This window comes from Sphaeramia orbicularis, chromosome 8 (assembly GCF_902148855.1).
Source record: "Sphaeramia orbicularis chromosome 8, fSphaOr1.1, whole genome shotgun sequence".
In the NCBI taxonomy this organism is placed as follows: domain Eukaryota; kingdom Metazoa; phylum Chordata; class Actinopteri; order Kurtiformes; family Apogonidae; genus Sphaeramia; species Sphaeramia orbicularis.
In genome coordinates this window covers 6,079,141-6,101,802 of record NC_043964.1, presented here as the reverse complement: position 1 = coordinate 6,101,802, position 22,662 = coordinate 6,079,141, and the positions used below count along the sequence as shown (strand labels likewise).

General features: G+C 34.6%; 2 protein-coding genes across 2 annotated transcripts in view; both read right to left on the bottom strand.

The window, feature by feature from the left end:
* Window positions 1–15,923, bottom strand: part of LOC115423811 (monocyte to macrophage differentiation factor-like) — a 39,567-nt gene extending 23,644 nt beyond the window's left edge. The window contains exon 1 of the mRNA XM_030140862.1: window positions 15,816–15,923. Within this exon, the coding sequence (XP_029996722.1) occupies window positions 15,816–15,853 (38 nt within the window). The 5' untranslated portion in view covers window positions 15,854–15,923. The remainder of the gene's footprint in view (window positions 1–15,815) is intronic.
* LOC115423828 (small integral membrane protein 36-like) lies at window positions 15,862–16,321 on the bottom strand. The gene is made up of 2 exons (XM_030140884.1): window positions 15,936–16,321; window positions 15,862–15,905 (listed from the first exon to the last, which is right to left on the bottom strand). Exon 1 carries the CDS (start codon window positions 16,246–16,248, stop codon window positions 15,946–15,948), a length of 303 nt encoding a protein of 100 aa, XP_029996744.1. The 5' UTR covers window positions 16,249–16,321; the 3' UTR covers window positions 15,862–15,905; window positions 15,936–15,945.
* Between the last annotated feature and the right edge of the window lie 6,341 nt (window positions 16,322–22,662).

The following is a 22,662-nucleotide window of genomic DNA, read 5'->3' as shown; positions in this document are numbered from 1 at the left end:
CTATAGTATGACTTCCAAAAATGACCTTTTCGGACATGATTTAAAATATGTCTAAATCGTGATTTAGGATGTTCCTATGATAATAATAAACACTTCCTGAAGGGTTTCAGTTTGATTTAAAAAAAATTTCAAGGGGTGACTAATATCGTCCAAAAATGAATTTTTCGAAAGACTATAGTATGACTTCTGAAAATGACCTTTTTGGACATGATTTTAAATATGTCTAAATTGTGATTTAACATGTTCCTACGATGATAATAAACACTTCCTGAAGGGTTTCTGGTTGATTTAAAACTTTATTCAGGGACTGACTAACATCATACAAAAATGAATTTTTTCGTAAGGGTATAGTATGACTTCCGAAAATGACCTTTTCAGACATGATTTTAAAGATGTCTAAATTGTGATTTAGGATGTTCCTGAGATCATAAAAAACACTTCCCGAAGTTTTTCACGTCATTTTAAAACTATATTCAGGGAGTGACAAACATTGTCCAAAAAATTTATTTTTTTCGTAAGACTATAGTATGACTTCAGAAAATGACCTTTTCAGACATTATTTCAAAGATGTCTCAATTTAACTCAGGATGTTCCTGAGATCGTAATATACACTTCCTGAAGTGTTTGTGGTTGATTTATAACTATTTTCAAGGCGTGACTCACATCGTCCAAAAATGATTTTTTCGTAAGACTAAAGTATGACTTCCGAAAATGACGTTTTCGGACATGATTTCAAAAATGTCTAAATTGTGATTTAACGTGTTCCTACGATAATAATAAACACTTCCTGAAGGGTTTTAGGCTGATTAAAAAAAATTTCAGGGGGTGACTAATATCGTCCAAAAATCAATTTTTTCGTAAGACTATAGTATGACTTCTGAAAATGACCTTTTTGGACATGATTTCAAATATGTCTAAATTGTGATTTAACATGTTCCTACGATGATAATAAACACTTCCTGAAGGGTTTCTGGTTGATTTAAAAGTTTATTCAGGGACTGACTAACATTGTCTAAAAATGAATTTTTTCGTTAGACTATAGTATGACTTCCGAAAATGACCTTTTCGGACATGATTTAAAATATGTCTAAATCGTGGTTTAGGATATTCTTGAGATCATAAAAAAAACACTCCCTGAAGTGTTTCAGGCTGATTATAAATGATTTCAAGGGGTGACTAACATCGTCCAAAAATGAATTTTTCGTAAGACTATAGTATGACTTTTGAAAATGACCTTTTCAGACATGATTTCAAAGATGTCTAAATTTTGATTTAGGATGTTCCTGAGATCATAAAAAACACTTTCAGAAGTTTTTCAGGTTTTTTTAAAACTATATTCAGGGACTGACTAACATTGCCTAAAATTTAATTTTTTCGTAAGACTATAGTATGACTTCTGAAAATGATGTTTTCGGACATGATTTAAAATATGTCTAAATCGTGATTGAGGATGTTCCTACGATAATAATAAAGACTTCCTCAAGGGTTTCAGGTTATTTTAAAACTTTATTCAAAGAGTGGCAAACATTGTCCAAAAACGAATTTTTTCGTAAGACTATAGTCTGACTTCCGAAAATGACCTTTTCGGACATGATTTCAAATAAGTCTAAATTGTGATTTAACATGTTATTACAATAATAATAAACACTTCCTGAAGGGTTTTTGGCAGATTAAAAAAAAATTCAGGGGGTGACTAATATCGTCCAAAAATCAGTTTTTCGTAAGACTATAGTATGACTTCTGAAAATGACCTTTTCGAACATGATTTCAAAGATGTCTAAATCATGATTTAGGATGTTCCTGAGATCATAATAAACACTTCCCGAAGGTTTTCAGTTTATTTTAAAACTACATTCAGGGAGTGACAAACATTGTCCAAAAATGAATTTTTTTGTAAGGCTATAGTATGACTTCCGAAAATCAACTTTTCGGACATGATTTAAAATATGTTTAAATCGTGATTTAGGATATTTCTGAGATAAAAAAAAAAACACTCCCTGAAGTGTTTCAGGCTGGTTATAAAAGATTTCAAGGGGTGACTAACATCGTCCAAAAATAAATTTTTCGTAAGACTATAGTATGACTTTTGAAAATGACCTTTTCGGACATGATTTAAAATATGTCTAAATCGTGATTTAGGATGTTCTTACGATAATAATAAACCCTTCCTGAAGGGTTTCAGTTTGATCTAAAAAAATTTCAAGGGGTGACTAATATCGTCCAAAAATGAATTTTTCGTAAGACTATAGTATGACTTCCGAAAATGACCTTGTCGGACATGATTTCTAATATGTCTAAATTGCGATTTAGGATTTTCCTGAGATCATAAAAGACACTCCCTTAAGTTCTTCAGGTTGATTAAAGAAAATTTCAAGGGGTGACTAATATCGTCCAAAAATGAACTTTTTGTAAGACTATAGTATGATTCTGAAAATGACGTTTTCGGACATGATTTAAAATATGTCTAAATCGTGATTGAGGATGTTCCTACGATAATAATAAACACTTACTGAAGGGTTTCAGGTTATTTTAAAACTATATTCAAAGAGTGGCAAAGATTGTCCAAAAATGAATTTTTTCGTAAGACTATAGTATGACTTCCGAAAATGACCTTTTCGGACATGATTATAATTATGTTTAAATCGTGATTTAGGATATACCTGAGATCATAATAAACACTTCCTGAAGGGTTTTTCAGGTTGATTAAAAAAGATTTCAAGGGGTGACTAACATCATCCAAAAATGAATTTTTCGTAAGACTATAGTATGACTTCCGAAAATGATCTTTTCTGACATGATTTCAAAGATGTCTAAATTTTGATTTAGGATTTTCCTGAGATCATAAAAAACACTTCCTGAAGTTTTTCAGTTTATTTTAAAACTATATTCAGGGAGTGACAAACATTGTCCAAAAAATTAATTTTTTCATAAGACTATAGTATGACTTCCGAAAATGACCTTTTCGGACATGATTTCAAAAATGTCTAAATTGTGATTTAACATGTTCCTACGATAATAATAAACACTTCCTGAAGGGTTTCAGGCTGATTAAAAAAAAATTCAGGGAGTGAGTAATATCATCCAAAAATGAATTTTTCGTAAGACTATAGTATGACTTCCGAAAATGACCTTTTCGGACATGATTTCAAAAATGTGTAAATCATGATTTAGGATGTTCCTGAGATCATAAAAGACACTCCCTGAAGTTTTTCATGCTGATTAAAAAAAATTTCAAGGGGTGACTAATATCGTAAAAAAATGAATTTTTCGTAAGACTATAGTATGACTTCCGAAAATGACCTTTTTTGACATGATTTCTAATATGTCTAAATATTGATGTAGGATGTTCCTACGATAATAATAAACACTTCCTGAAGGGTTTCAGGTTATTTTAAAACTATATTCAAAGAGTGACTAACATTGTCCAAAAATGAATTTTTTCGTAAGACTATAGTATGACTTCTGAAAATCACCTTTTCGGACATGATTTCAAATATGTCTAAATTGTGATTTACGATGTTCCTCCGATAATAATAAACACTTCCTGAAGGGTTTCAGGCTGATTAAAAAAAAATTCAGGGAGTGAGTAATATCATCCAAAAATCAATTTTTCGTAAGACTATAGTATGACTTCCGAAAATGACCTTTTCGGACATGATTTCAACTATGTCTAAATCATAATTTACGATGTTCCTGAGATCATAAAAGACACTCCCTGAAGTTTTTCATGCTGATTAAAAAAAATTTCAAGGGGTGACTAATATCGTCCAAAAATGAATTTTTCGTGAGATTATAGTACGACTTCCGAAAATGACCCTTTTTGGATATGATTTCAACTATGTCTAAATCATGATTTAGGATGTTCCTGAGATCATAAAAATACATACATGGATACATTTGGAGACGGAACCTATAAACTCCATCTTTCAGCAGTAAATAAATAAACAGATAAATAAATAAGTGTGACTGACGGAGTGAACCCTGAAGCTGGGCTTTCTGAGGACGTCCATGTAGAAGTGGAAGAGGCTTTAATTGCACACGTGACCCGGGGTTAAACAGCTTCATAATTGGTTTAGTGTTCCATCCATGAATGCATCGCAGACGGTAAACGATCAGAAACATCAACAAAACAATTCAACAAAAACCGCACAAACCCTGAAATGTTTCCACATAAACACATCAGAGCAGATGAAACCAACTCAAACCCATCTGAGTCCAAAGAAACGCCACCAAGTTCCTGAAATCAGACTGTGTTTGAAGTCTGCGTTTGGTCCGACAGCAGGTGCTGATCTACTGTTTAACCTTCCAGTTTCAAGGTCAGTATATTATTCACACTCGACACTTCATGTTATTAAAGCTCAGATTATTTTACACAGTTTGTTTCAGGTCAAAAGGCTAAAGTTGTTCATTTTTTGTGTGATTTTTAAAAAAAATTCTGATCCATCCACTGTGAGAAAATCAGCAAAAAACACAAAATATGACCAGAATAAACATTCAAATAGATTAAATACCAAACATCTCACATGTTTCTATGAGGTTTTATTTAAAGTTAATTTTCCTCATATTTTTGAGGCTTAAATGTTGAAAAACCACACGAAGATGTAACATGAATATTTGATTTTCTGTGTCACAGCAGAGTCAACTGTGACTGAATCTTTGGTGACTTTTTCATGATGATGACATGTTTTTACTGGTTTGGTTTAAATGTTTGTAAATTCACAGTGAATCATTTTATAATCAGACATTTTTGGACATTGACCTTTTGGTATCAAGGTGAGCTTATTATACACACTTTGCACTTTATGTTATAAAAGATCAAATTATTTTTCCCAATTTATTTTAACATTTACCATTTAACATTTGACCTAGCACAAAAAAAATACACAATGTATATTAAGTATGTTGGGGAAAAAAAACACAACCTCTTTTGTGTTTTTTCATCAAAAAATATATTTTCTTTACATTACAAACATACGACAGCGTATTAGGCCACATCGGAAAAATAAAAACACTTGTCAGTATGAGAATGAAGTCGTAATATTTTGCAAATAAAGCCATAATATTACGAGAATAAAGCCGTAGTTTTTAAAAAAAAATAAAACCCAACTCATAATTTAACGAAAATAATGTCATACTTCTATGAGATTAAAGTTGTAATATTTTGAAAGAAAATTTGTGATAAAAAGTCATAATGTAGAAATTGTTGGATCCTCTTCCATCACAGAGGCAATTTACTCTGAATCTGCTCAGTTCTTACGACAAAACAAACTCAAACATGTGCGAACTGTCTTCAGAGTCCTTCGACTAATGCTACAGTAATGTGTTGTTCGTGGGCGGGGCTAATAGGCTCAGTATTTGGTGGGCGGGGCTAATATGCTCAGTATTTGGTCTTTGTGCGTAAACCCCAAATTAAAGTAGAACCTCACAAAATGTTCCAAGTCCTAGATTATGCGACGATTGGGTACGACTTTATTCAGGTAGATTACTGTATTTTTCACGCCTGTTTAAAAGTTACAACGTTATTCTCATTTTATGGCTTTATTCTCGAAATATGATGACAATATCCTCATAATATTATGACTTAATTCTTTTAAAAATTATGACTCTTTTTGTATTTCACTTTATTTTTGTAAAATTACCAAGTTTATCTTGATATTTTACGACTTTATTCTGTAAATTATGATGTTTTTCCCGCCTGTTTTTAAATTGCGACATTATTTTCATAATATTACGACTTCATAAAAATTATGACTCTGTTTGTATTTGACTTTATTCTTATAAAAATTACTGGTTTTATCTTGATATTTTGCGACTTTATTCTCGTAGTGACCAGTGGTTTTTCTTTTCTTATGTGGTCCTAATCCGCCGTCATACAAACATGGCATTTAAAGGGTTAATAATATGACAGTTTTTGAGTTTTGTTTTTTTTTAATATGGCTCAAGGTGACAAAATGCAAAAAAAAATTAAAATAAAATAAAACAAATTGTTAAAACAAACTGTATGAAAATGTTCTTCATTATTCCCGTCTGGACTCAAAGGGTTAAGTTTCCGGTCCACAGGCTGAACATGGCGTGCACTAATGAACACAAACAGCTACTGCTGAGGATTAAAGCGTGCTGCCTTCAGGGACCTCAGGCCTGTAGGTCAAAGGTCACTGGATCAAGAACACAGAACCTGGTGTTCCTCCAACAGTTCTGGTCATCAGCGTCATTCCACACCGTCTCCGTTACATAAAACCTCGGTGTTCTGTATGTTTTTGACCTTTGACCCCCTGAAGCGGATGCGTTTTGACCTTATTTCACAAACATCCATTAGATTTTCACAAACGGCAGATGTGAGCTTCAATAATGGGAGTGTTTTCACGACCGCCGCTGCATCTGTGGCTTTAAAACCTTTAAAACTGTGTCATTTAAACGTCAAAAGGATGGAAACAAATGGAGGAAAAGTTGACGAGGTGAAACTGGAATCGTCAGAGCGGAGGTTTGGAACTGGTGTCGACGTCTGGAAACGGGTTTGAAACCAGTTTAAAGGAGTTTAAAGCAAAGAAATGAACAGTTCAAACGTAAAATGAGCCTCTGTGGTTTTGAAAACATAAACAAACACCTTTGGCACAGGAACACACTTGGCCAATTTTTTTTTTTTTTTCCAAACAAAAATGCTGAAGTGAGAGGTGGGGGTACTTGGATAAAAAAGTATATTTCAGGCATACTCCACTGTAAAAAGTCTATTTCAGGGGATACTCCGCTGTAAAAAGTATATTTCAGGTGTACTCTGCTGTAAAAAGTTTATCTTAGGGGGTACTCCGCTGTAAAAAAGATCTATCTCGGGGGTACTCTGCTGTAAAAAGTCTTATTTCAGGGGGTACTCTGCTGTAAAAAGTCTTATTTCAGGGGGTACTCTGCTGTAAAAAGTCTATTTAAGAGGGTATTCTGTTGTAAAAAGTCTATCTAAGGGGGTACTGCGTTGTAAAAAGTCTATTTTGGGGGGTACTCCACAGTAAAAAGTATATTTCAGGGGGTACTCCGCTGTAAAAAGTCTATTTCGGGGGTACTCCACTATAAAAAGTCTATTTAAGTCCACTGTAAAAAAAAAAAATCTATTTCACAGGGTACTCTGCTGTAAAAACTGTATTTCAGGGCGTACTCCACTGTAAAAAGTAAATTTCAGGGCGTACTCCACTGTAAAAAGTCTATTTCAGGGGGTACTCCGCTGTAAAAAGTCTATTTCTGTGGTCGTTCACATTCAGATCATCAGAGTACAAACTGGATTCATTGAACCCTCTGGTTTCCAGGTGAACATGTTATAAACACTTTCCACTTCCTGTTATTAAAGGTCAGATTATTTTTCATTTTTGTTTCAGGTCTGAATTCAACAGTTGTTTATTTTTGTCAGATTTTTTTTAATTGAAATTTAAAATTCTCCATCCACTAAAATAATCCCATAATAAACAATAGAAAGTTCATCCACCAGCAAATATGAAATGATGCGAAAAGCAAAAAAATTAACAAAAATGGAGGAAAAACAAACAGAATGAAGGAGAAGGAGAACAGCCAAAGAAAAGAGCGCTCATGCCATCAAGGTAACAAAGATTTTTACAAACAATGACTTTGTACGAAATCTGGAGTTCGTAGACGTGCTCCCTCCGTGAAGGTCTACGAACTCCAGATTTCGTACAGAGTCTTTGTTACTTTGATGGCGTTAGCGCTTTCATCTCCTCAGCGCTCGGCGTCTGTGCTCCACATGTGGAACAGACGCTCAGATCAGACGGAACACTGCGTTTGTTTACATCCAGGTTCCAGATCCACCGGTTCTCCGCTGCATTTGAAGAGAGTTTGGATTCAGTTCAGATCTGTGCTGTTCCTTAAGCTAAGAGTTTTTATCTGTTTATCTGATGTTGTGTTTTTGTTTGTTTGTTTGTTTTTCTCATGCCTTTACTTTTACTGCTTCTGCTTTAATGCTTTAAATGTTTTATTTAAAGCACTTTGAATTGTCTTGTACATGAAACGTGTTATAGAAATAAACCTGCCTTTCCTTTCCTTCTAAATGACAACATCCGGTCTCAGAAAAAGAAAAAAAAAAAAAAAGCAGTCGTTTTTGGTCTGTTTTTCCATTTCTGTCAGGAAGAACTTTAGTTTTTGTTTCATTTTTTAAATTTGGTTCATGTGTTCTGACGCTCCAAAAGAAAAACGCCTTGAAATTCAATTTAAATTCTTCTATTTTAAAACAAACTCATTTTTCCTTTTTTCTGATGTGAAAATCCAATCACCAACACATACACTGACCCTCGAGTTTTCTCTTGTTGTTGTATTTGACTAAAAATTCAGAATTTTTGCCTCTTTTTTTTTAAGGTATTTTAACATTTGTATCCATTTTTTTTTTACTCAGCACTTGAATGCTGCTTATTTTGGTGAATTTTTCTAGTTTTTCTTGCCTATCTTATTCAGTTTTCTTTTCTTTTGTTCAGTTTGTGGTTTGTTTTGTTCGTGTTACTTCTTATTTTTTAGGTTTAACCCTTTCATGCATACTGGTCACTCCAGTGGACAGCTGTTCTACAGCTGTTCTCTTGTATATTCATGGGTTTTGTTGTTCTTTTCTTTTCGTTTTTTTTTTTTTTTTTTTTTTACACATATCTTTATTAAAGTTTTAAGACTCTACATATCTTTTCTGACATGAATTAGTAACATTATGTAGATCTCTCCTGAGCATAAACCCCCAGAATCACAAGCCCTCCCCACAGTTTTCACACAGTTTATCAGTAAATACATGTTTCTGTGTCAGAAATGAAACGTGTGCTGTCCAGCTGAGTGGACATTTTTGCAACTTCATGAAAAATAGGTTCACAAGAATTTTTTTTTCATTATTATTTTTTTTTATGTATTTTTATTTTATTTTATTTATCTATTTCTATTTATTTTTCAGAGGAAAATTTTCAATTGCATTGTTTTTTTTCATGCCTAAAGAGAAAAAAAAAAAACACTCAGGAAAAATTTTTGATTAAGGTTCTCATAATTCGTGCATGAAAGGGTTAATTAAAGGTAGAACTGGAGGTAAAGTCATTATTGAACTGATATAAAAGTGGAACTGGGTCTTTAACGGTTTAAGGTGGAACAGGTTCTGTTTGTGTCTGATGCGACTAAAGGCTCAGATTCTAAACTCAGCTGTTGTTTTGTTTGTCTCGTATGGCGTCCTTCGGGTTAACGTTAGCGGCGTTGGCGGTGAAAGCGTTAACTTCCTGTTGTGCTTAACGGAGCGTGTCTGCCTCTAAGCCTTTCCAGGTCAGCAGAACAGACGCCTCCTGGTTCCTGGAGGATCTAAAAGTAGAACCGTCCTGTTCAGTGGAACCGCAGACTGCAATTTAAAACTCCCATCATGCACCGGGAACCTCCACGAAGAATCAATTAGTTGATTAGTCGATAAAACGAACGTCCGTGTCTATTTTTAAGAGACGAGTGGATGTTTATGAGCACGTATTTGAAGGGAAGCTTTTAAGGTGGAAAAGTTAAAGTTAAATTATTTGTATTTTTCAGCCTCAAAAAGTGATTAAAACGTCAAATACGGTGACGTTTATTGATTTTATTTACATGTTGTGTTTTATTTTGTATTTGTTTGTATCAGTTTTAACATATTTTTATTTTTATTTTGACTATTTTACCATATTTTTTTTTTTTTTTTTTTTTTTAACATCAGATTATTATTAACTTTATTTACAGTTTATTACGTTATTATTTTACTGGTCTGACTCACTGGAGATGCAGAACCTCAACGAAAATCATTTTAACATAACTGACTGTAAATATCTTCAGTGTAATTCGTGTAAATTCCTCATGTGGACCGGATCATTTTACTCATTTTGTTGCTCTTTTTGGTTAATTTTTCTCTGTTTTGTTTTTCTTCCATTTTATTCATTTTGTTACTTATTTTGTTCATGTTGTTTTGTTTTGTCTTGTTTTTTTTTCATTCATTTTGTTTATTTCATTGATCATTTTGGCTGTTTTTGTTCATTTTCTCGCTTGTTTTGGTTAATTTCTATAGTTTTTCTTGCCTATTTTATTCAGTTTTCTTTTCTTTTATTCAGCTTAATTTGTTTATGTTACTGTGTTTTGTTTTTTTTCATTTTGTTCATTTTATTGATCACTTTGGCTGTTTTTTGTTCATTCTGGTGCAAATATTCTTTTTTCTTTTCTTTTTTTTTTAACTTAATTTTAGGTTGTTTTTTTTTTTGCTTATTTTTACAAACACTACTTGTTTTTCTTCATTTTGTTGCTTATTTTGGTTAATTTTTCTGTTTTATTTTGTTTTGTTTTTCTTCCATTTTATTCATTTTGTGGCTTATTTTGTTCATGTTGTTTTGGTTTGGGTTTTTTTTCATTCATTTTGGTCATTTTATTGATCACTTTGGCTGTTTTTGTTCGTTTTCTCGCTTGTTTTGGTTAATTTTTCCCATTTTTCTTGTCTATTTCATTAAGTTTTCCTTTACTTTATTCAGTTTGTGGCTTAATTTGTTCATGGAACTTATTGTTGTTTTTTTTTTATTATTCATTTTGTTCATTTTATTGATCACTTTGGCTGTTTTTTGTTCACTCTGGTGCTAATAATCTTTTTTTTTTTTTTTTAACTTATATTTTATTTTATTTTTTGCTTATTATTTTTACAAACACTACTTGTTTTTCTTCATTTTGTTGCTTATTTTAGTTAATTTTTCTAGTTTTTTTTTGCCTCATTTATTAAGTTTTCTTTTCTTTTATTCAGTTTGTGCCTTGTTTTGTTCGTTACTTATTGTTTTTTTGTGTTTTTATTTTTGTAACCTCAACTAAAATAATTTTAACATAATTGACTGTAAATATCTTCAGTGTAATTTGTGTAAATTCCTCCCGTGGACTGGATCTGGACCGGATCTGGACCAGATCGGACCGGATCGGACCAGATCTGGACCCTTTGGCGTCCAGTTTTGGTCCATGTGCCTTATGTTGGATGTAAACTCCACTGATAACGATCTGGTGTGAACAATGTTATTATTGAAAACAGAGAAGAAGAAATCTGTGTTTATAGGAAAAACAGGTTCAAAGGTCAGACGTAGCAACAGTAACTAAGGGGGGCGGAGCTTATCGAAGGGTGGATTCTGTATTTACAACAACAGACGCTTCAGGTTTAAACTTCATCAAACATCTGAGACCGTTTCAGCTCTTCCTGAATCAAATTTGGCTTTTTTTGTTTATTTTTCTGGATCTTCTCGCCTGTTTCACTATTTTTTCTTCAATTTTGTCGAGTTGGCTTATTTTGTTCATGTTACTTAATATTAGGTTTTTTTTAATTCTATTTATTCATTTTGTTGATAACTTTGTAATTTTTTTAATTAATTTTGTTCGTAATTTTATTAATTTATTTATTTTTACTTTATATATATATGTATAATTTTATAAACTCCATGGCTTTTACTATGTGTTTTTCTTCATTTTGCTTTTTTTTCTTGCCTATTCTATAATGTTTTCTTCAATTTTATTCAGTTTGTGGCTTATTTTGTTCATGTTACTTATTATTCTTATTAATTTTTGTGCTTATCATTTTTTACAAACTCCATGGCTTTTACTATTTGTTTTTGTTCTTTTTTTTTTCTTATTTGGGTTCATTTTTCTTGTTTTTCTTGCCTATTTTATAATGTTTTCTTCAGTTTTATTCCGTTTTTATTCTATCTTTTTTTTTTTTTTTTTTTTACTTAATTTTAGCTTTTTTTTTTTTTTGCTTATTATTTTTACAAACTCCATGGGTTTTACTATTTGTTTTTCTTAATTTTGTTGCTTATTTTGGTTTATTATTCTATGTTTAGTTTTTTTTATTGTATTTATTTTTTCTTCAATTTTATTCAGTTTGTGGCTTATTTTTTTCATGTTACTTATTGTTCTGCTTTTTTTTCCATTCATTTTGTTTATTTTATTGATCACTTTTGCTGTTTTTGTTGCTTATTTTGGTTATGTTTTTCTTGCCTATTTTATCATGTTTTCTTTTCTTTTATTCAGTTTGTGCTTTGTTTCATTCATGTTACTTGTTATTTTGTTTTTCTTCATTCATTTTGTTCATTTTATTGACTGCCTTCTGGGTCTGAATTTGCAGTCGTTGCAGATTTTCACCATTTATTTCATTTATTTCACTGAACGTGTATTTTCCTCGTCTCCAAACTCAAACCTTGAACATTTCAGCTCTGAACGTCTGTGACACAACAGTGAGCTGACAGATTACCCATGATGCTTCAGTGCATGCGGGGTTTGCATCGTCATCTCGGTCGCATTTTTCATTTAATTCCAGTTTGAATCCATCGGGGTCGAGCGTTTGGACCCATCTGTCGACACATTCCACAGATCATCACACTCCGTCCAGTTACATAACCGGTCCATGCTTATTTTATGCTTTTTTTTTTTTTACTTTTTTTTTTTAACTTCTTTTTTTTGTATATTTTTTATGTTATTTTTTATTTTGTGAATATTTAATTTGTTTTTATCCATTTACTTGCTTATTTTGTTTATTTTTCTACTTGTTTCTTTAATCATGTTTTGTTTGCAACTTATTTTCATTTTATTTAATATAATTTTTTGTTCATTTTATTGAGTACTTTGGCTGTTTCTGTTCATTTTGTTGCTCTTTTTTTTTTTAAACTTGATGTTAGTCCATTTATGAAGTATTTTTTTCTTGTTATTTATTTTTTGGTAAGTATTTTATTCATTTTTGTTTATTTAATTGCTCAGTTTGTTTATTTTTCTACATTTTGCTTTTTATTTGATTTTGTTTCTTCAGTTTTGTTCAGTTTGTGGCTTATTTTGTTCATGTTAATTATTATTTTGCTGGTTTATTATAAATTTTTGTTCATTTTATTGAGTACTTTGGCTGTTTCTGTTCATTTTGTTGCTTTTTTTAAAAACTTGATTTTAGTCCTTTTTAAAAAAAATATTTTTTTCTTGTTATTTATTATTTTGTAAGTGTTTTATTCATTTTTGCTTATTTTATTGCTCATTTTGTTTATTTTTCCAACATTTTGTTTTTATTTGATTATTTTTTTCTTCAATTTTGTTCAGTTTGTGGCTTATTTTGTTCATGTTACTCATTATTTTGCTGGTTTATTATTCATTTTTGTTCCTTTTATTGATCACTTTGGCTGTTTCTATTCATTTTATTAATTATTTTGTTTGTTTTATGAATTTTTGTTCATTTTATTGATCGCTTTAGCTGTTTCTGTTCATTTTCTTTATTATTTTGTTGCTTTAATATTCATTTTTGTTCATTTTATTGATCACTTTGGCTGTTTCTGTTCATTTTATTGATTATTTTGTAGGTTTTACATACATTTTTGTTCATTTTATTGAAAACTTGGGCTGTTTCTGTTCATTTTATTTATTGTTTTGTTTGTTTTATATAAATTTTTGGTCATTTTATTGATCACTTTGGCTGTTTCTGTTCATTTTATTGATTATTTTGTAGGTTTTACATACATTTTTGTTCATGTTATTGATCACTTTGGCTGTTTCTGTTCATGTTTCTGTTTATAACTGCTTTATGGAGTTCGACCAGGTGTTTTGAATCTGTCGACACATTCCACAGATCATCACACTCCATCCAGTTACGTAACCATTCGATCAAACCCGACACAGACTCAAAAAACTGACGCTTTAAGGCTTTGATCTGCGCGATGGAGAACAAGAACACAGTCCAAATGAGATCAAACCTGTGAGGTGGAACCCTTTCCTCCCCGGTTCCGTTTCCTGTTTGTTTTTCCGACCTCCACCTTAATCCTCCACTCCACACAAACGCTTTATTCCTTCTGCTTTATCACTTGTGACATTCCCCGTCCCACTCCACTTCAGCCTTGGAGATAAAGACGGATTTCACGTGCGACACTTAAACGCATCAACACATGTCACTACTTACTGGCCAAGTCTGGTTCAGTGACACAAAACACTCAGGTTTCATCGTATTTGAAAGTGTCTGTTTAACCCTTTAACCCCTGACGTGTCACCGCTGACACGTTCTGAATGTAGGATTTACTTAAATATTCAGAAAAATTCAACCGTTTACTCAATACGAAACATTTCAAAACATGCTGATAGAATAGACCTGGTTCTGTCCATAGACATCTGAGCATGCTCAGTTCAAGCCCCGCCCCCAGTGGTATGATGGGTAATACACAGAGCAGTGAGTGAGAGCAACAGTTTGGGCTTTTTTTGTTTGTTTTTTTTAACACCGTTTTCCTTGTGGTTTTTTTTGTGTTTGTTTGTTTGTTTTTTACTGTTGTTTCCAGTGTTGTGGTGATCTTCCTTTTTTTTTTTTTTTTTTTACTGTGTTTTTCCTGAGTTTTGACTGTGGAATTGATTAATGGAGTCAAACAGGTGTCAAAAAGAGCCCAAAACTAAAACTACTGGGACCAAATTCAAATTCTGGTTGCTTATTTTATTTTATCTTATTATATTTTTTATTTTTTTTACTTAATTTTTTAGGTATATTTTCTCGTTATTTATTATTTTGTAAATATTTAATTCATTTTTGTTTATTTTTCTGCATTTTGTTTCTATTTTCTTTAATTGTATTCAGTTTGTGGCTTATTTTGGTCATTTTCTTTTTTCTTTTTTGGTTTTATATACATTTTTGTTCATTTTATTGATTACTTTGGCTGTTTCTGTTCATCTCGTTGCTTTTTTCAAAACTTCTTTTTAGTCCATTTTTTGTATATTTCTTCATGTTATTTATCATTTTGTAAATATTTTATTTGTTTTTGTTTATTTAGTGGCTCATTTTGATTATTTTTCTACATTTTGTTTTTATTTTATTATTTTTTCTCCAACTTTGTTCAGTTTGTGGCTTATTTTGTTCATGTTTCTTATTATTTTGCTGGTTTATTATTCATTTTTGTTCATTTTATTGATCATTTTGTCTGTTTTGGTTCATTTTGTAACTGCTTTATGGAGTTCAACCAGGTGTTAAAAAGCAGCTGGACTGATTTAGAAAAAAACATAAACTACTGGGCCCAAATTCAAATACAGGTTGCTTATTATTACTATTATTATTATTATTATTATTATTATTATTATTATTAATAATAATAATAATAATAATAATAATAATAATAATAATAATACATTTATTTTTTAACTTAATTTTAGTAAAAAATGTATATTTTGTCATATTATTTATTATTTTGCAAATATTGTATTCATTTTTGTTCATTTAGTTGCTCATTTAGTTTATTTTTCTACATTTTGTTTTTATTTTATTATTTTTTCTTCAACTTTGTTCAGTTTGTGGCTTATTTTGTTCATGTTACTTATTATTTTGTTGGTTTATTATTCATTTTTGTTCATTTTATTGTTCATTTTAGTTGTTTTTGTTCATTTTGTAACTACTTTGTTGGAGTTAAACAGGTGTTAAAAAGCAGCTGGACTGATTTAGAAGAAAACATGAACTACTGGGCCCAAATTCAAATCCTTGTTGTTGAATGTGTTCCAGTTCACAGCTGATGTTCAACATCCTAAATCTGTGCCTTATTTCGTCCAAACCTGTCAAACTTCAGTCCCTCTCTTTGTCTTTTTCTTTTATTCCACCTGTTTTGACCCTAAAACACACAGTAAAAAACCACTGAAGAAAAGGAACTCAAACACATACCCACAGCAGAACCTGTACGTGGAATCAGGGGTTAAAGGCTTAAATGAAACCGTACGTTCAGGTGGATCACCGCAGACACGTCAGGGGTTAAAGGGTCAAAAAGGTCAATTTTAAAAAGTTCGTAGAAGTGAAGCCACTCCCCCTGGACCTGGAACGAACCGTCTCTACTCACCGGCCTAGTCTGGTCCAGCGTAAGTCGAACCCGAACATCGTCCACGGAGCGAAAAAACAAGCCGAAAGTTCGTACAAAACAGAGTCCTGTATTTACAAATGGGGGGTGGGGGTGGGGGGGGTGTCGGCGCTCAGACCATGGTGCTCTTCTTCTCCCTGAAGTCCGAGAGCGTGGGCTCATGGTAGGTGGTGATCATGTTGGCGGCGTCCCACCGTCCCACCGGCGCCGGCGAGCTCTGCATGACCACCAGCCGGATGGGGGACTGGGTGGGCTGGGGGTCCGGGGCGTACTCCTTGGTGGGGTCTTTGCCCCGGCAGTCGTACATGATACAGGAGATGAGGAAGACCAGGAGCAGGATGACGTAGCTGGCGATGAGGATGCACAGGTTCAGCGTGACCGGGTCGATCTCCTGGTAGTTTTCCAGAAAGCCCATGGTGCCCGATGCATGCTGGGGGGGGGCACCGAGGTGGAGGTAGAGTGGGGGGTGGGGGGGTTGACCTCGGGTTTGGGGTCGGAATCGATGAAGACTGAAACGGACGGCGGCAGGTTTTCCTCTTGTGTCCTGTTCAGTCGTCGTTCTGCTTCAGACTGTGGATACGTGGCTTTGTGGTAAAAATACTTTAATCCCCCCCCCCCCCCCCCCCCCCCCTCCTCTTCCAACCTTGTATTTCTGCGATCAATGGCTGACTTTAATAACTTAATCCCCTGTGCTTACTCTGCATCTGTGACACACTGTGTTATATCATCTGCTCCCAAATGCACATTAATTACTATGTGTTTTAGTGTGTGTGTGTGTGTGTGTGTGTGTGTGTGTGTGTGTGTGTGTGTGTGTGTGTGTGTGTGTGTGTGTGTAATCTTAATCTTGATTGTGAGTGAGGATTGACAGAGGACACCATCTGGACAAACAGAAGCAGAGAGTGAAGCTAAAAAGCCACTCAGTAGATGATGAAGATGAAGATGATGATGAAGATGAAGATGAAGATGAACACAGTTTTGGAAAATCTGCTCATTATTTCGTTTTTGGTTGAACCCTCAGATCCACACGTGGGTCAAAATGACCCGGTCTGGTTCTTTTATCAGTGTCTCTGTCCTCAGTTCAGACGGACGACCTTCGACATGTGTCTGTTACCAAAGAGCCAATCAGAGCCATGGTTCTACCCTGGTTCTGTCCTGGTTCTACCCTGGTTCTGTCCCGGTTCTACCCTGGTTCTGTCCTGGTTCTGTCTTGGTTCTATCCTGGTTCTATCCTGGTTCTGTCCTGGTTCTATCCTGGTTCTGTCCTGGTTCTGTCCTGGTTCTACCCTGGTTCTGTCCTGGTTCTGTCCCGGTTCTACCCTGGTTCTGTCCTGGTTCTGTCCTGGTTCTGTCCTGGTTCTACCCTGGTTCTGTCCTGGTTCTGTCCTGGTTCTGTCCTGGTTCTATCCTGGTTCTGTCCTAGTTCTATCCTGGTTCTATCCTGGTTCTGTCCTGGTTCTATCCTGGTTCTGTCCTAGTTCTATCCTGGTTCTGTCCCGGTTCTACCCTGGTTCTGTCCCGGTTCTACCCTGGTTCTGTCCTGGTTCTGTCCTGGTTTTATCCTGGTTCTATCCTGGTTCTGTCCTGGTTCTATCCTGGTTCTGTCCTAGTTCTATCCTGGTTCTGTCCCGGTTCTACCCTGGTTCTGTCCTGGTTCTATCCTGGTTCTTTCCTGGTTCTATCCTGGTTCTGTCCTGGTTTTATCCTGGTTCTATCCTGGTTCTGTCCTGGTTCTGTCCTGGTTTTATCCTGGTTCTATCCTGGTTCTGTCCTGGTTTTATCCTGGTTCTGTCCTGGTTCTATCCTGGTTCTTTCCTGGTTTTATCCTGGTTCTGTCCTGGCTCTGTCCTGGTTCTTTCCTGGTTCTATCCTGGTTCTGTCCTGGTTCTATCCTGGTTCTGTCCTGGTTCTGTCCTGGTTCTGTCCTGGTTCTTTCCTGGTTCTGTCCTGGTTTTATCCTGGTTCTGTCCTGGCTCTGTCCTGGTTCTGTCCTGGTTCTTTCCTGGTTCTGTCCTGGTTTTATCCTGGTTCTATCCTGGTTCTGTCCTGGTTTTATCCTGGTTCTGTCCTGGTTCTGTCCTGGTTCTATCCTGGTTCTTTCCTGGTTCTGTCCTGGTTTTATCCTGGTTCTGTCCTGGCTCTGTCCTGGTTCTTTCCTGGTTCTATCCTGGTTCTGTCCTGGTTCTATCCTGGTTCTGTCCTGGTTTTATCCTGGTTCTGTCCTGGCTCTGTCCTGGCTCTGTCCTGGTTCTGTCCGGGTTCTATCCTGGTTCTGTCCTGGTTTTATCCTGGTTCTGTCCTGGTTCTGTCCTGGTTCTATCCTGGTTCTTTCCTGGTTTTATCCTGGTTCTGTCCTGGTTCTTTCCTGGTTCTGTCCTGGTTTTATCCTGGTTCTGTCCTGGCTCTGTCCTGGTTCTGTCCTGGTTCTTTCCTGGTTCTGTCCTGGTTTTATCCTGGTTTTATCCTGGTTCTGTCCTGGCTCTGTCCTGGTTCTATCCTGGTTCTTTCCTGGTTCTGTCCTGGTTTTATCCTGGTTCTGTCCTGGCTCTGTCCTGGTTCTTTCCTGGTTCTGTCCTGGTTCTGTCCTGGTTTTATCCTGGTTCTGTCCTGGCTCTGTCCTGGTTCTTTCCTGGTTCTGTCCTGGTTCTGTCCTGGTTCTATCCTGGTTCTACCCTGGTTCTGTCCTGGTTCTATCCTGGTTCTGTCCTGGTTCTTTCCTGGTTCTATCCTGGTTCTATCCTGGTTCTGTCCTGGTTTTATCCTGGTTCTGTCCTGGTTCTATCCTGGTTCTTTCCTGGTTCTGTCCTGGTTTTATCCTGGTTCTGTCCTGGCTCTGTCCTGGTTCTTTCCTGGTTCTGTCCTGGTTCTATCCTGGTTCTGTCCTGGTTCTGTCCTGGTTCTATCCTAGTTCTGTCCTGGTTTTATCCTGGTTCTGTCCTGGCTCTGTCCTGGTTCTTTCCTGGTTCTGTCCTGGTTCTATCCTGGTTCTATCCTGGTTCTGTCCTGGTTTTATCCTGGTTCTGTCCTGGTTCTATCCTGGTTCTGTCCTGGTTTTATCCTGGTTCTGTCCTGGCTCTGTCCTGGTTCTGTCCTGTCCTGGTTCTACCCTGGTTCCGTCCTGGTTCTGTCCTGTGTAGACTGGTAACCTGAGGACAGAACCATCACACATGGGCCTATCCGGGTCCAGGAACAGGACAGGGGACCAGTTCCTGGATCTTCTGATCATTTCCAGTAAAACCACAGGACTGACTGCATGGATGTGGACGTTATTCTGTTACTGTTACACATTTTATTCTGTATACACTTTGCTTTTCAAATTTTCAAAACATTTTAAAATTGTAAAGAAACAAAACAAAACAAAAAAAGAACAATTTAAATATTTCAATAAATAAATTCCATTTTGGACCAAAATATAAAACAAATGATTATTTTAACATGAAAAAATGTTCAAACCTGTCGGTTTGAACTGGGGTCATTTTGACCCTTTAATGTTGGACGAAGGTCCAGACCCTCAGACATGGAAGGGTTAATGAAGTGAAGTTCTGCAGCCAGCGTTCGTTTCAGGAGCATCACCAGTGTTTTACAATCTGATGGGGTCTGACCTGGAACCTGGAACCCGGAACCTGGAACCGGAGCGCTGACGACATCTGATCTGCAACGTTTGATTTTCATGTAAAACTACATGTTTGATCCATAAACATGTGAAAGATTCAACTGTGAACAGATCAGATCCAGACGGTGCAGCTCACGGTCCAGGTGGATCTGGACCCGGGTCAGCAGTGAAGATCTACTTATCTAGAGCCCTTTAGAACCATCAGACAGACCTCTGTACTTATCTAGAACACTTCAGAACCATCAGGCGGACCTCTGTACTTATCTAGAACACTTTAGAACCATTAGACAAGTACTTTAGAACCATCAGACGGACCTCAGTACCTATCTAGAACACTTTAGAACCATCAGACGGACCTCAGTACCTATCTAGAACACTTTAGAACCATCAGACGGACCTCAGTACCTATCTAGAACACTTTAGAACCATCAGACGGACCTCAGTACCTATCTAGAACACTTTAGAACCATCAGACGGACCTCAGTACCTATCTAGAACACTTTAGAACCATCAGACAGTGCAGTGATTGCCTCTCTCTCTTAACTCACTTTATATTTTTTTATTAGTAAGTTTTTCTTTTTTAAATTTTTTATCATTTCCTCTAAATTCCAGGCGACCCCCAGGTTGGAGAACCCTGTTCTGGTTCAGCTCAGTTTGACACCGTTGCTTTAGTTCTTCTGGTGTAAGAAATCAAACAGAACACACACACCTGTAACTGTTAAAGACCTTTTTGTTTTTATTTATTTGCCCAAATACTTGAAACTACAGGGACATAAGAACACCCTCGGCTATAGAAAACATCAAAGTTCATCAAATGATCAGCAGTACAAACTCTGTAAAGCTCTGCCCTCTTAGATTTCTCTATAAACCAACGAAGGGGGAAGAAACAACTAAAAACAGGCCAATTAACTGGACCCCCCCCCATACCCCCCCACCCCGCGAGTCCAAGACCCCCCCCCGGCATCAGACGTCACAGATGAGGGTTTTTCAAATTAAAAGACTAACAAAACAAAAAGCACTCCATACAAAAAACAGTATTTACAAAAATTACAACTTTTTAACCCATTTTCACTGCTAACTCCGCCCCCCCCCCCCCCCCTCCCACGAAGAGTTGAAATAGTCCACGCTGGTTTTGTTTCAGTCAATGATGATAATCGTTAGAAACCAGTATTTATTTCAAATGTCTGCTGTCGTTGATAAAACTGAGCAAAGAAAAAGACACGACTGAAGACCTTTGGAGGAAGAAAAAAAAAAAAAAAAAAGATTGAACAATATCTACATCAGTACATCGGGGTGTCAAACGTACGACCCCACAGGCCAAAACAGTCCGAACCCTCCCACGAAACGCAAAAAAAAAAAAAAAGACACCGAACGTGTGAAAAACTGAAGGTGTCGACGGTTTGAGTTCAGGTTCCACGATCAGACAAATGTGAGCGAAAGGAAAAGAACGAGAAATACATGTTTTAGTGGAAAAAAAAAGTTAAATGTTTACGATTCAGAACTATACTTCCAAAAAAAATATGAATAACCTGAAACGTCTAAAGAAACATAAGTGTGATTTTAATATCGTATTAATGTTTGTCACTTGTTTAGTTAATTTTTGTGCAGGTTTGTTCTTGTCGTTTAATTTCTTCATTTTTTTGTTCATTTCTGCTAAACTCTTTTTTTTTTTTTAAATGTGAAGAACTTGAAATGTCTTATGAAAAATAAGTGTAATTTTAATATTTTATTAATGATTCTCAATTGTTTCGTTCATTTTTGTTCCTGTTACCATTTAATTTCTTCATTTTTTAAAATTTTTGTTCATTTCTGCTAAATTTTTGTCAGTGTTTTTTAAACGTGAATAACCTGAAACATCTTCAGAAAAATAAGTGTAATTTTAACATTCAATTGATGTTTCTCAGTTATTTTATTCATTTTTGTTCGTTACTGTTTCATTTCTTCATTTTTTTTGGTTTATTTTTGTTAATTTCTGCAAAAATTTTTGTCGATGCTTTTAATGTAATGTATGAAGTGTAACTGTCCCAATATTCTGTCTGTTATTAAATGTTTTGTATATTTGTAGATTCACTTTGATCTGTACGTTATAATGAACGTGTAAATAATAAACGGAGGCTGAATATTATTAAAATTGGAGTTATTTTTCTTAAGAAATTCCAGGTTTTCGCGGTTGTTCATGTTCTTCACATTTAAGGATAGTTTGTAAATGTAAGCATTTTCATTGTATAATTGAATTTTTTTTTTTTTTACACTAAAACATACAGAAAAGTTTGGATTTGACATTATTTCTACATTATTATTTTACTTCAGATCATATTGAACTGTATTTGGCCCCTGAACTAAAATCAGTTTAAAATTCCTACTTAAACCCATGACAACAGAAGTTCACACACAGGATGAAATATTAACACAAGAAGATCATCATTTTCTCCATCCAGAGCCAGTAAAATTTAAACATATAAATAATAACAGCTACAAATGTTTCTGTCAGTGCAAAAAAGTAAAATTGCATGAAAATATTTACATTTACAAAACTAACCTGAACAAATGAGAACCAGAGATGTCTTAAAAAATATATCTTTTTGTTAAAATAAATGCATTTTTCTGAAATTTCTGACTGCTTGTGGTTTGGTTTTTTGAATTTTTGTGAAAGGATAGTTTGCTACGAAAGAGGATTAGGACCACTGGAAAAAAAATTAAAGTTAAGGTCATACATATATATATGTGTGTATGTATATATATATATATATATATATATATATATATATATATATATATATATATATATATATATATGTATATCTTTTATTATTATTCTGAGAAAAAAAGTCATAATTCTGAGATTAAAGTTAGAATTTTGAGAAAAAAGTCCCAATTCAGACTTCATTCCTCAAAATTCTGACTTCAATTTCACAACAATCATTAAAAAAATATTTAAAAAAAGTCAGAATTCTGACTTTTTTTTTTTCAAAATTCTGACTTTAATCTCAGAATAATATTTTTTTCCCCCAGTGGCCATAATCCTTTTCCGTAGTTTGCAGATGTAATTTTACTTTATTACATTTAAACAGAAAAGGAAAAAAAAAAAATCAAAGTTGTCATTATTTATAGATTTATTGATGCTATTATTTTACTTGAGACCAAATTGGGCTGAAAGTGGAACCTGAGCTAACATGGGTCCGACCCCCCCGACCTAACATGAGTCCGACCCCCCCGACC